General features: G+C 45.5%; 1 protein-coding gene across 1 annotated transcript in view; it reads right to left on the bottom strand.

Moving 5' to 3' along the window:
• Positions 1-13092, bottom strand: part of SNX31 (sorting nexin 31) — a 73667-nt gene that overhangs the window by 43905 nt on the left and 16670 nt on the right. The window contains exon 4 of the mRNA XM_027776228.1: positions 8862-8926. Coding sequence (XP_027632029.1) covers positions 8862-8926 — 65 coding nt within the window. The remainder of the gene's footprint in view (positions 1-8861; positions 8927-13092) is intronic.

The raw sequence follows: 13092 nt of genomic DNA, 5'->3' as shown, positions 1-13092 counted from the left end.
CCAGCTGCGAGTAGGGTGGCCAGGCTGCCCACATTGGTTCCACTGTCCACAGATTCGGGGACCCCTCACTTGTTTGAATGACTCACCGAACTCAGGAAAAGAGCTTAGTTACTATCACTGACTTATTTTCCAATGCAGGAACAACCAATGGAAGAGATGCACTGGGCAAGGACAGGGGTAGCACCTCCACGTGTTCACCAATCTGGAAACTCTCCAGATTCCATCCTTCAGGGGGTTATGTGGAGGTTCCATTGTAGGCAAGACTGATTAAATCACTGGCCATTGGGAAGTGATGGCAGCCTTAGGAAGACCCTAAGAGATCTCTGGAACGTTGATGCCCACAGGAAGGGGCATCATTGAACTCCAGTCCCTTTCCCCTCCCTGGAGGTAGGTGAGGGGAAGAAAATTCCAACCTTCTAATCATACTTTGGTCTTTCAGGTGACCAGTCCCCTTCTTGAAGCCATAGGGATGCTCTTTAGCCAACAGTCAGCTCAGCCGCATAAATTCAGGTGAGATTGAAAGGGGCTTATTATGAATAACAGAAGATACTCTCATCGCTGAGGCCAGTCCTACAGTTTTAGGAGCTCTGTGCCAGAAACTGGGGACAAAGTTCAAATTTATTTGTTTTTATTTAGTTAGTTAGTTATTTTAGGTTTTTGCCATAGGGTGAAACCAGAGAGAGACAGAGAAACAGAGTGAAGAAAAGAGAGACATCCCCCCCACCCCCCAGGAGAGATGGCCACGCTGCAATCCCATCTCCTCCGTTCTCCTCTGAGGATTTTGGACACACACACACACACGCCACACCACGATATGGAGTAATTTAGAATTTTCCTACAGCATAAGTCTGAAGTGTACAAACCACAAGGTCAGTGTGAGGAGGCAGGTGCCTGCATAGTGAATGTCCAGCCTGATGCCCAGCTCAGCACAGTGGTGAACTCTCCCAGAGGCAGGGACAAAGCTGGCTGGAGACCTGTGATGTTCTGGGGATGGAGTGTCCTAGTGAGTCCAGGACATGCTAGAGGTGCTAGAAGACCGTCAGAGTTTAGGGAAGCAGGGGGTTGTGTGGAGCATGGAAAGAGGGATCACAGGAGGTGGTATGGCCCACAGAGGACAGTGCCTGCCAAAACAAGGCCTCACAGAGGTGGCATCTGGGGTGGACGGAGCTCAGCATCTCCCCAATGTGATCCTGTCAGTTCACAGACTTGAGCACCTCTGACTAATTCAAGTCAAGGCCTTTCTCATCCTAGGTTCCCCGAAAAAATGAAACCCTAATGACCCAAGGCATCTACTGTGTGCAATGAACTAACTTCTCTTCTTTGGCATTTAGAATAACACTAGCTGAGCCAGTCAGTGGTGCAGTAGTTGGGGCAGCAGGATCCCACATGACTGACTGAGCAGTTTGAGTCCCAGGCCTGACAGCTTGAGAAACAAGCCAAGGGCATGTGCGTGCATGCGTGCGTGTCCAACATCTCATGAAGGGAGGAGAAATGGAAAGAAAGGGATTTTCAGTGTGATCCTTCCCCATGGAGGGAGGTGCTTGCTCACTCTCACCCTACCCCAGTGAATGCTCATGCCCTATAGCAAATCTGAGAAAGAGAGAATGGACAGCCTTGGGAAGGAGAATCGACTAAATCATTTTGTGTGTCCAGAGACTGCTGTGTAAGCCAGGATACGAGTAACACTGTGTGTGTGTTTGGAGGGTGGGAGGAGGGATATTTCTTTTAGTGACTGGGATAATTACATCCAGCCCAGCTCATCTCCTTCCTCATGGCAAGTTGAGGGAGGGAAGATCTAAATGACCAATCAGAAGATGACTTGAGGATCACGGAGTTGGGGCTCAGATAAGCTGACCAGGTGAGACTCTGTACCCTCAATAGGCATCATCTCCCTTTCTTCAGTCCTCCAAACCACCCTTGTCATTTACAGACACAACAGATTAGGCATCCGTTTTGCCAGGGCCTGGGGGCTCCTCCAACGCAGTCACATTGCTTGGTTACCTGACAAGGCTGATCACATTGGTGACAGGTTTATTTTTTCTAATTTCATTATCAAAGGGCAAGCTTTGACTTTACATTTCACCCCCAACACCCTTTTTTTTGATTTGTTTTGTTTTGTTTTTTGTTAGAGGTTTCTGCCTTAGGGCACATGTGCTTGCTAGAGTGGGGAAAGACAGACAGACATAGTGAGAGGTAAAGTGAAAAATCACCCCCCGGGGGAATGGCCACACCACAATCCCTTCTCCTCCATTCTCCTCCTAGGATCTTGACACACACACACACACACACACACACACACACACACACACATGCACCTGGCCTGAATTTCAAGCCACTGGGTCTGTGACTCAAATTGTGGTCCGCCATGTGGGACTCCATCTGCTGGTCCCCCAAAACACATTCTTATAAGTCCTTCAGGAGAAAACAAAATCTGCTATTTTCCAAATTCAAAGGGTTGGGTCAAAAAAGCAACATATGTTTATGCACATCTATACATATAGACAACATGAATTATTTATGAATACATATAATATCTATGAAATTATTACACACACACACACAGCTCATGATATGGAAAACTAGCTGCTTCACGAATAGATCACTTAATTCTCATAATAGCTCCATGAGGCGTATGCACTCCTTATTCCCATTTTTCAGATGAAGTAAAGGCAGTTAGAGCACTCCTCAACAGTGCCATTGGGGGGCCAGTTGGGGACTCAGTGCTCACACAACAGGATCCACGTCCTGGCCCCTTCCTGAGTACGTTGGTTGTGCACAGGCATGTGTGCCCATGATGCAGGCCAGCTGTGAGGGGAGTGGATCGTGGTGTGAAGAGCCAGTCTGTGTCTTTCTATCTATCATAGAATAAATAAACTTAAGAAAAGGTGAGTGTTCCAGGTTGAGCCAGTTATAGGGCCACGGCATCTCTAAGCTGCCATGTCAAGCTGCCTTCCTCTGTGCATGGTAGGTCTCTGTTGGCGTATCACGAATTTACTCATGATCACTGTGTGTTTAACTTCAAGCACTCCTGTGGCTTCTTGATGTCTGTCTCAGACTCCAAATCAACAAGTGCAGAGCCACTTGCCAATTTTTCCCTTCAAACACCCTGGTCAGGACGATCTACCTCCTAGCATCCTTTGAGCACTGCTCAAGAGACCTTCCACAGAGTGTCAGGGCTACTGGCTTCCTTCCTCCACAGTGTAGTCCTCCCTGCGCCCCCACAGAACCTCAGGCCACACTTCCTTCTCACTTTCACTTCTGCTGTGAGCTTTCCATAGGCATCTCAAAGATTTTTCTTTCTTTCTTTCTTTCTTTTTTTGGAGAGGTTTCTGCAATAGGGTGCGTGTGCTTGCCAGACAGACAGAGACAGAAAGTGAGAAATCACCCCCCAGGGGGGATGGTCACGCCACAATCCCTTCTCCTCCATTCTCCTCTCGGGATCTTGGGCACGCACGCACACACGCCCAGCATGAGTTTTAAGCCACCGGGGATGGGATGCAAACCTGGGTCGACTACATGGAAGTCCAGCGACATAGCCATTACGCCAACTGCTAGTCCCTCAAAGATTTTTCTAGTTCCTCTGCAGCCATGGTAACTGACTGTGGTGAACCACAGCAGGGTCTTCAAGAACCCATATTTAGCTGACATATAGGTGGCCAGGGGTAAGGAGTTGCCTAAACTGTTCCAAGTAGTCCCTTTCTAGGTACATCTTTGCCCAGGTCATGGAGTTGAAGCGTTTTTAGACTGGACTTACAAGGGTTGGGAGGAACGTACAAAACAAATGGAAAGGATGTCATTACTTTATTATATACTTTATTATAAGAGGGTACATGCACTTGCCAGAGAGACTGAGAGAGCACTGCCCAGTGGGGAATGGTCATGCCACGATCCTTTGTTCTCCATACCTCCCTCCCATCAGGATTTCAGGTTCACATCCACATGGGCCCAGTGTACTTTTCAAACTGCTAGGGCTGGGATTTGAACTGCCATTGGCCATGTGGGATCCAGCTTCCTTCGCCACTGAGCTACAGGGCTGGCCTAGCATTGTTTTTGACAACATTCTAAAGGAGGGTTGGTACCATAGTGTAGCCATTAAGCACTGGGATACCGTGTGGCTGACTGCAGCTTGGATCCCAGTCCTGGCAGCTTGGAAAACATGCTGGGTGCCTATGTGTGTACAGCCAAAATCCCAACAGGAGAGAGAAATAGAGAAGGCAGTGTAATGGGACTATGCCCCAATAGGATGCTCTCTCTCTATCTATCTCTTTTTGGCAAGTGTATGCATTCTCTAGCAATTTTTTAATTTTTTAAATTAAAAATAATAATAAAACAAGTGCCCCTGTAGAGATAAAATCCTTCTTATTATCATACCTTAGTTTTGGCTATCCTCAACAGATGCTTTCTTCAGAAGGGCTCTAGGAAGGCCCCCACTCTAGGAAGGCCTCCATATTCATGATTTTAATACAGCCTATCCTTAGCCAGAGGCAGGCAGGGAGATGCTCTTGGACTTGCTTAGCTCTGGAGAGTCAGCCAGGAGTGTGTGATTATTTGACCACAGATGCTGGGAAACTGTAAGCCACTGCATGCGCCTGATACAGTGAAGACACCCAGCTGGGGAAATTGTGTAATCCCTGTCACTTGGGCTCCCTTCATGGTCAGGGCATATCCACAAATGACCACTGCTCATTGCAGTCCTCCCAGTCTCCCATCAGCCCTGCAGAAACGATCTTGCTGCAAGCACAGACAACCATTTCTCTCCTGCATTTACTACATTTGTCTTCTACCAAGAAATCACTCTGGCCTTGGAGGGTGGACAGGAGAAGGGTCTGCTGGCGGTGTGAGTAGACTCTGACAATAAGTGGCTTCCCACTTGCTAATGTCAATCCTGAGTCTCCGCAGATTTCTGGATGTGTTACTTTTCCTCCAACGGAGAAAACAAAAAAGCTACAACATATATAATCTTCTCTGGAAATCTTCAAATACCAGGCTAGACTCACTTCACAAGGTCTTCCTAATGGCCCAGCTGTACTGGCACAGTGGTGGCACGATGCTCTGCAATGCTGGAAGCCATATGGAAGAGCAAGGGTTTGGTTTCTGAGTCGACCTATCCATGCTATGCTCATGTGCCTATGATCCTTGCTGGCTGGGAAAGGCTTGGGGGTGGGGAGATTGTGATGTGTAACCCTGTTAAGAGCACTTGTCTGTCTCTCTCATGAAATAAAGAAAACTAGAAGAAAAAAATAAGGTCTTTCTGACCATAGTATTGTCCCCATCATGTCTCCTAGGCACAAACCTGTGACAGTGTCTCTCAGCCCTCTTCTTAGAAGGTCACACGACACATAGAAAATAGTAACATAATATTTCATTGTACACTGAGGTAAGTGGGAATGAAGCCACTAGAGGTGGCAGGGCCTTCAGATGCTCACCACCAGGGGCTGAGGGCATGGAACTCTCAACATACCCCTGATCCAATCTCAAGGCCAAGGCCCAAGTCACAGTGCTTGGTCCTCTATCACGGTGTGCAACTCAGTGGTTGGCCTTGTCCCCTAGTTCTCATTACCTTTATGGACCTGTCCATGACTTTTCTGTCTCCTTAACAGGACAGTAAACTCTACAAGCCAGATTGGGTCTCCTGTAGCAGTAATGTTAACATTGTTTCAGAAGATAATTAGGTACATGGGACCAGCAGTTGGTGTAATGGCTTTGTCGCTGGACTCCCATGTGATCGACTGCGGTTCAAGTCCCGGACCCAGTGACTTAAACTCATGTTGGACATGTGTGTGAGTACCCAAGATCCGAGAGGAAACTGAAGAAGAAAAGATTGCAGTGTGGCTATCACCCCTGGGGAGTGATTTCTCGCTTTCTGTCTCTCTCTTTCTCTCTGTCTGGTGAGGGCACACCCCCTACAGCAAAAAAAAAAAAAAAAAGTGTTAGCACAAAGCAACGCTAAGAGACAGGAGTTGTTCTCTCCACTTACAGATGGGGAACTGAGACCCTGAGGCTGGGCTAATTGTCCTGATTGCAAATCAGAAGTAGGGCAACTAAAATTTGAACTCCGTCTCACTCCTGAGCCTGAACCCTTAACCCCTAAACTGATTCTTGAACTGCTGATCTTACTGAGGGTTTTAAATACTAGATCTTGCTAGTAGGAGCTATGGTTTATAGCTTTGCTGCTCAACAGACCACTCAGGCCTTAGGACAGAGTGTTGGAAAGAGAGCAGAAACAAGAGGTAGATATAGAACTACAAAAGATAGATTGCTCTGACTCAGTTCCAGCCCCTCCCCCGTGCTGCAGCCCCTTTCGAAACTGAATGATGATGGCCTGAACACAACCAGTAAAGGGAACTATGCAAAAGCCTTGCGAGAAAAGAGATAAGAGGGGAGACCAACTAAAGGTAAAAAATGTACACCTACAAAACGATGTCAGTAAGCAGATGAAAATGATGGATGCATTAATAAAAACATGGCCCCTCTACATGAAGACCTCAAGAGAAAAGAGAAGGCCTCAATAAAGAGGTAAGATAATGGGGACTGGCCCCACCATGCAGTAGTTAAGCACTGCACAGAGGAAGCCAGATCCCACATAGTCAACCAGGGTTTGAGTTCTGGCCTGGTAGCTTGAAAAACACACCAGGCAGACACATGGGTGCCCAGGATCCTGACCAGAAGGGGAACTGGAGAAATAAGGCATGACCAGGTCCCACAGATGTGGGCTTTCTTCCCTCCCCACCAGCTCTCTCATGTGTGTGCCCTCTGGCATAAAAAGAAAAAGAAAGGGGACTGAACAAGGGCATGGCTGGTCTATGAGGACGATCCATAAGTGAAAGCGTTTGGGGTTCATGTCTGGAGAGCTCCGTGAATACACTGGGCATGTGCGTGCCCACGATCTAAGTGTGGAGGAAGCCGGGAGTGGACTGCAGCATGAGGACCTCGTTGGGGCGTCAGTCTCTTTATCTCTCTCTCACTCTCTCTGGCTCATGGAAGGAATAAGTAAATATACTTTGATCATTAATTTGCATCCGTACGTTATATATCACCTGCACTTTTGGTATATCTGACATTGCAACTGAAATTTATTTTGTCTACATTTTCTGAATAAACTAGGTTTCATTGAAAAAAAACTTTTTTAATAAATAAAAAAGTTAAAAATAAGTAAATACTGGACCAGTAGTTAGCGTAATGGCTGTGTCGCTGGACTCCCACGTAGTCAACCGTGGTTCGCATCCCAGACCCGGTGGCTTTAAAATCATGCCGGGCACGTGTGCGTGCGTGCCCGAGATCCCAAGAGGAGAATGGAGGAGAAAGGATTGCGGCGTGGCCATCCCCCGGGTGTGTGTGGGGGTGATTTCTCGCTTTCTGTCTCTCTGTCTCTCTCTGCCTGGTGAGCGCACGCGCCCTATAGCAAAAACCTCTCCAAATAAATAAATAAATAAATAAATAAATAAATGTTAAAAAAGAAAAATGAACCATCTCAAAAGTGAAAGTCACATCAGAAAAAGTGAGAGGAGACACTAAAAACACGGCTGGGGGTCTATCAGGCTTTTGAATAAAGTCACAAAAGCAAAATACGAAAGGAACTAAAATTGGTTAAAAACTTTCAAATTACCTGAAAAAAAAAAGAGAGATTCAAAACAAATATTTAAAACACTGGTACACCATAAATGAGTTCATTATTAATGAATGATTTTTAAAAAGCCAAAATACACCTTCCCCTGCCAAAGAAAAGATGATAGAACCAAGGTCAAAGCTACCTCAAGTCTCGATACAGAAAAATCTGCAAGATGAAAGCTTTAAAAAGCAAAGTTCAGAAAGTATACAGAATATGTGCTTAGTTGTAAAACAAAAAGGACATGCGAAAACATATACTTGTATATGTATAGAAATGTGTAGAAAGAACACATTCTAAACAATTGTCCCGGAGGAGGTGATAGTCGGGGAGGAAATTACTTTTCATTGTATACACTTCTACACTGTTTGAATTAGACTTTTATCATCAGCACCATCACCACCTCGATGAATAAACTCTTAAAAAAAAAAAAAAGAAAGAAAGAAAGCGAGAATGTGTGTGCATGTGCATTTAAACCACCAAGTGTATGCAAAAATAACCAGTACAGAAGGTTCTGGGGCCACTTCTGAAGATGAATGGGCCAGAAAATGTGGTTATCAACACACTTGAACCCCTGCCTAGATGAAATTGACTCTCGTTTTTGCCGATTGAATCAAGGTATCATTCCTCCCCTGGCTCGGGAAGCGGTTCAATAGTATATCATACTGTACGACTTCAATCCCTTCTGCCTCCGTCTCATCAAGCTCACACATGCAGGCGCAGAAGTGTTTCCATGTGTACAATTATGGTGAATGATGGGCCAAACGAATTGACTTAATGAAGTTTCAGCCTCCGGGATGCAAGTGGCCTGAGGTTCTCAGGACCAACAAAGAAAAGGGAATTGTTGCATATCACTCTGTTCATGCTAAATTAATTGTCTCTGTGACCCGCTGGCAATAGGGTTAGGAGCAGAGAGCGTGCAGATCATAGCTGGCGTGCCTGTTGCGGTAATGTCTCTGGCACACTTGGAAACCTCTGCCAGGGACCTAGGGGCACAGACTTGTTCGGGGATTCCTTAAAGACGAAAACTGGAGTCTTTCTACACTTTTATGCCAGCTATGAAATGTATGATACTTGGGGTACAAAAAAAGGTATCTGCTTAATAAAAGGAGCCGAAGGCCAAGCTGCACACTTCACTTTCCATCTGGAATCTAAACCTGCAGGACAGAGCACACACTTGTGCACGTGCACACACATAGTGGGTGAAGACAGTTCTGCAGAGAAGCGAAGGCCTCAGTAATCAGAGCAAGCTTACCAGCTGTACCAGCTTTAAAAACTCAGTGAAGACATCACTTCTCCACACGTTTGGGTCCATGGTCACTGAAAAACATGGACAGACAGCCAGGTTAGCACAGGCTGGGCTGAGCCTTTCTAGGAATTGCTTTGTCCTCCAGGGAGTCTCCATGCCTGGCCAGTGCACTGCTGCTTCCCTGGAGGCAATGCACTCGAGACTTCTCAAATACAGGAAGGTCCACAAAGTTTGCCACCTCTAGGGAGCCTCGACAACAACGTGGCCCATCACACTCCTTCAGGGTGACGGTGTTCCCGGGAGTCTCCCTTTATTCACATACACCCATACTGCTCAACCTCCACCCTGCTGCTCTGCAGGACGATAACGCAGGTAATACAAGAAAGCAAAACAATCTTAAAACGTGGGTCTAGGGGCCCACAGGTGACGTAGTTAAGGTGCTGAGTCCCACATGATCAACTCCGGTTTGAATCCTGGACCAGGTGGCTTGCAAAACATGCCAGGTGCATGTGCACGTGTGCCCAAAATCACAAGAGGAGAATGAAGGAGAAGGAACAACAGTATGGCCATTCGTCCTGGGGAGTAATTTCTCACTTTTTCTCTCTCTTCCTCCCTCCTTTCTTCCTTCCCTCCCTCCCTCCCTCTGGTGAGTACACATACCCTATGGCAGAACTAGAAAATTCAATTCAATTCAATTTATTGGGTTGTTGGAAAAGTCATGAGGCATTTTTATATAGAAAAATACATCATGACTTTCCTGAAAACCTAATTTAAAACAAAACAAAACAAAATAAAACAAAAACAGTGTGGGTCTAGACTCCCATGGTAGACACATGGTAATTTGAAATTTTAAATCAACCAAGAAGCATTGACTGAGAGCACCTTAAAAAAAAAAAAAAAAAGCGATGCTGGGACCAGTGGATGGCCTAATAGTAACTTTTAGACACCCACATAATTGACCATGGTTTGAGTCCTGGACCCAGCAGCTTAAAACTCATGCCAGGCACATCTGTGTGCATGCCCAAAATCCTGAGAGAAGAATGGAGGAAAAGGGATTGCAGTGTGGCCATCCTCCCAAGGGGGTTGAGGGGCGATTTATCACTTTCTGTTTCTCTGGCAAGCGCTTGCACCTTATAGCAAAAATCTGTCTATTAAAAAAAAAGAAAGAAAGAAAGAAAGAAAAGAAAAAAGAAAAAAAGAAGAAAAGAAAAAAAAGGGAAAAAAAAGTGATGCTAAGGCAGTCAGGGATGTTTGGAGTGCTTCAACTTTTAGACAGATTGAGCATCCTTACACTGAAAATCCAAAATGTGAAATGCTCCAAAACTTTTTGGGAACCAAGCTGACACCACAAGTAGAAAATCTCACACCTGATCTCATGCAATAGGTCAGTCAGAACACTGCAATGCAAAAAAAATTGCATAAAATTACCTTTGGCTATGTGTCAAAGATGTACATGAAACATAAATCTGTTTAGACTTGGGTCCCATTCCCAAAATGCCTCATTGTGTGTGTGCAAATTACTCCAAAATCTGAAAAAAAAAAAATCCAAACCCATACCAATTCTGGTCCCAAGTCTTTTGAATAATAGATACTCAACCTGCACTTATAAAAGTATTTTCTCCTTAGTTTTAAAGCTCTAGACACTAACAGCCAGGTGCGTGGCCAGAAAAGGTGGAGCAGACATGCATGGAGGATAGTCCTGTTTTGTCAGGTCTTCCCTCCTGGGGTTTAAAGTTGGTGAATGAGACAAGACTCTCCAGGACTCCTGCAGCAGGGGGCCAGACACAGGGCATACTAGAACCTGGGTTTTCCAGGGCCTTGTTTTGAAAACACTTGAAATACAATTAGGAAGAAGAGTACAGAAATGAATGCTCAGTTGTCTCTGCTGGATCCATGTTCCAACTTTTTGGTGCTGGCTTTGAGAGCTCTCAAGCGCTGCAGTCTTGGCTCACAGGGCCTTCAAACACAGCTGTGATGACGAGTTAGATGCATAACAGTGGCTCACAGTACATCTGATAGCTTTTGTACCCTGGACTACGGCTGACTTAGGATTTGAGAAAGGAGAGACTCGTTTGCTAGGAAAATGTGCATACACTCAAAATCTCAGTTGGAGCTTTAGGATGTTCCTAGACCCTTCTCTGAACCTGTGTACCCTGTGTGAGGAAGCCCTGCTCTTATCCAGATTGGTCACTGAGGCCCTGACCTTCCAAGTCTCCTGGTTCCATGTCCTGTGGAAAACCAAAGCCTATCCAGATACCTTTTCCCTTCAGTCCCATTGGGTGTTTCCTACTAAGAACACAGCATTTGCTTGGTTTGTACAGATGAATTGGCACCATTTGACTTTAAGGCCGGAGGCAGGCAGTGTAGCTGGTCCTTTTCCTTTTCCTCGCGTACTGTGAACTTGTAATTCTGCCTTTCCTCCTGCTGGCAGTGGTGCGGGAGACCAGAGATGGGGCTTCTGGGGATGTTAATCCTGAAAAGGGGGGTCTGATGCTGTTTGTGTCTTTTTTTTTTTCCTTTTCAATTTGTTAGAGGGTGTATGTGCCTGCTGGGGAGAGGAGGAGAGAGAGAGAGGGAGAAAGCAAGGAAAAGCATCCTCCCCCATGGGACATGGTCACTCTGCAATCCCTTCTCTGCTATCTCTCCCTCCTTCAGGGATCTTGGGTACCCAGGTGCTTGCGTCTGTCCATCCCTAACTGGGTCTTCTCTGCTCCTTCACTTAGTGCCTCAGCAGGTCACCAAAGCAACCAGTGAGGACGTGCCAGGTCTGGGTTACACTTCAAAACATGCTCAACCCTTGTGTTCCTTAGTGCTTTTAAATCAGCGTTGCTGCAATTCTGGCTCACAGGGCCCTTGAACATAGCTGTGACGTTGAAGCAGAGGTATAACAATGCCTTCAGATGGGCCAGCCTGTGAGGTTATTAATCAGGTTGATTGGTTCTAGAGTAAATTTAGCAGGAATAGATATGCTAGGTGGTACTCTGATGCTGTAAAGCACTACGAAGTCAGATTGCTTTAAACAGATGCATCACAAAGCCAAGGGGAAAAAAGCAGTTATGAATTTGGAAGCTCAGGACTTACATCTCAGATCTGTCTTCTACTACACATGGGAACAGTGTTCTCACTCTTGTCTATAAAATGGAACTAATGGGTTTTTTGTTAATGAGAGAGAGAGAGATTTTTGCTAAAGGGTACGTGTACTTGCCAGAGATAGACAGAAAGTGAGAGATCAACCCCAAGGGAGGATGGTCACGCCACAATCCCTTCGCCTCCACTCTCCTCTCAGGATTTTAAGCAGGCATGGACATGCGCCTGGTGTGTTTTAAGTCACCAGTTTTGGGACTCAAACCATGGTCAACTATGTGGGAGTCCAGCAGTATAACCTGCTGGTCCCCACACCTGATATTTTTTAGACTTTTTACTCTGCAAGTCTGAGAAATACACCAGGTGCGTGTGCATATGTGTCCAAAATCTTAAGAGGAGGAAGAGAGGGAGGAGAAGGGAATGGAGGATGCTTGCTCCCTGCGGTGGTGTTCTCACTCTCCCTCTCCCTCACAAGTGCATGCACCTTCTGGCAAATAAAAAAATAAATAAATAAAAGGGAGGAGGAGGAAGAGAAGAAGGAGGAGAAGAAGAAGAAGGAGAAGGAGAAGGAGAAGGAGAAGGAGGAGGAGGAGGAGGAGGAGGAGAAGAAGAAGAAGAAGAAGAAGAAGAAGAAACTGAAACTCAGAGAAGTAAGTATCTTGCCTTAGGTCCCACAGCAAAGGTGGAACAACAGTAAAATTTGATTCTTGTCTGATTCTGTGACCCATAGTTTCCATCATGACACTAACCCACATTGTTGCCTTACTTGTTCTTGTCAGAGAGAGTACACAGACATCTGGCAATATGGATAATAACAGGCCTAGGAAAACGGCCCTTTAAGCACTGTGATCATTTGTGAAAAGCCCATGTATTAAGGAGTATTTGCTGAGATGTGAGAAAACAAACCAACAGAGAATGGAAATTCAAAAGGTATTACAGTTTGAGCTTGAAAGGGCTTATTTAACGGCCTAAAAAATGAGATATCATCTCCATTACAAAAACAAAAAATAAATGGCGTGTAGAATTTTTACTTACTACGTTCAAGAAAAAGAGGCAGTCATGAAAAATGATGAGGTAAATCTACAATTGCTGATGTAGTATAATCTCTAAGGTATATATTTTAAGAGGGAAAACATCAATATACAGAAAGGTT

This window comes from Tupaia chinensis, unplaced genomic scaffold, assembly GCF_000334495.1.
Source record: "Tupaia chinensis unplaced genomic scaffold, TupChi_1.0 Scaffold000646_1, whole genome shotgun sequence".
Taxonomy (NCBI): Eukaryota; Metazoa; Chordata; class Mammalia; order Scandentia; family Tupaiidae; genus Tupaia; species Tupaia belangeri.
Note: the sequence above shows the minus strand (reverse complement) of the source record. Positions and strands in the feature narration are given on the sequence as shown.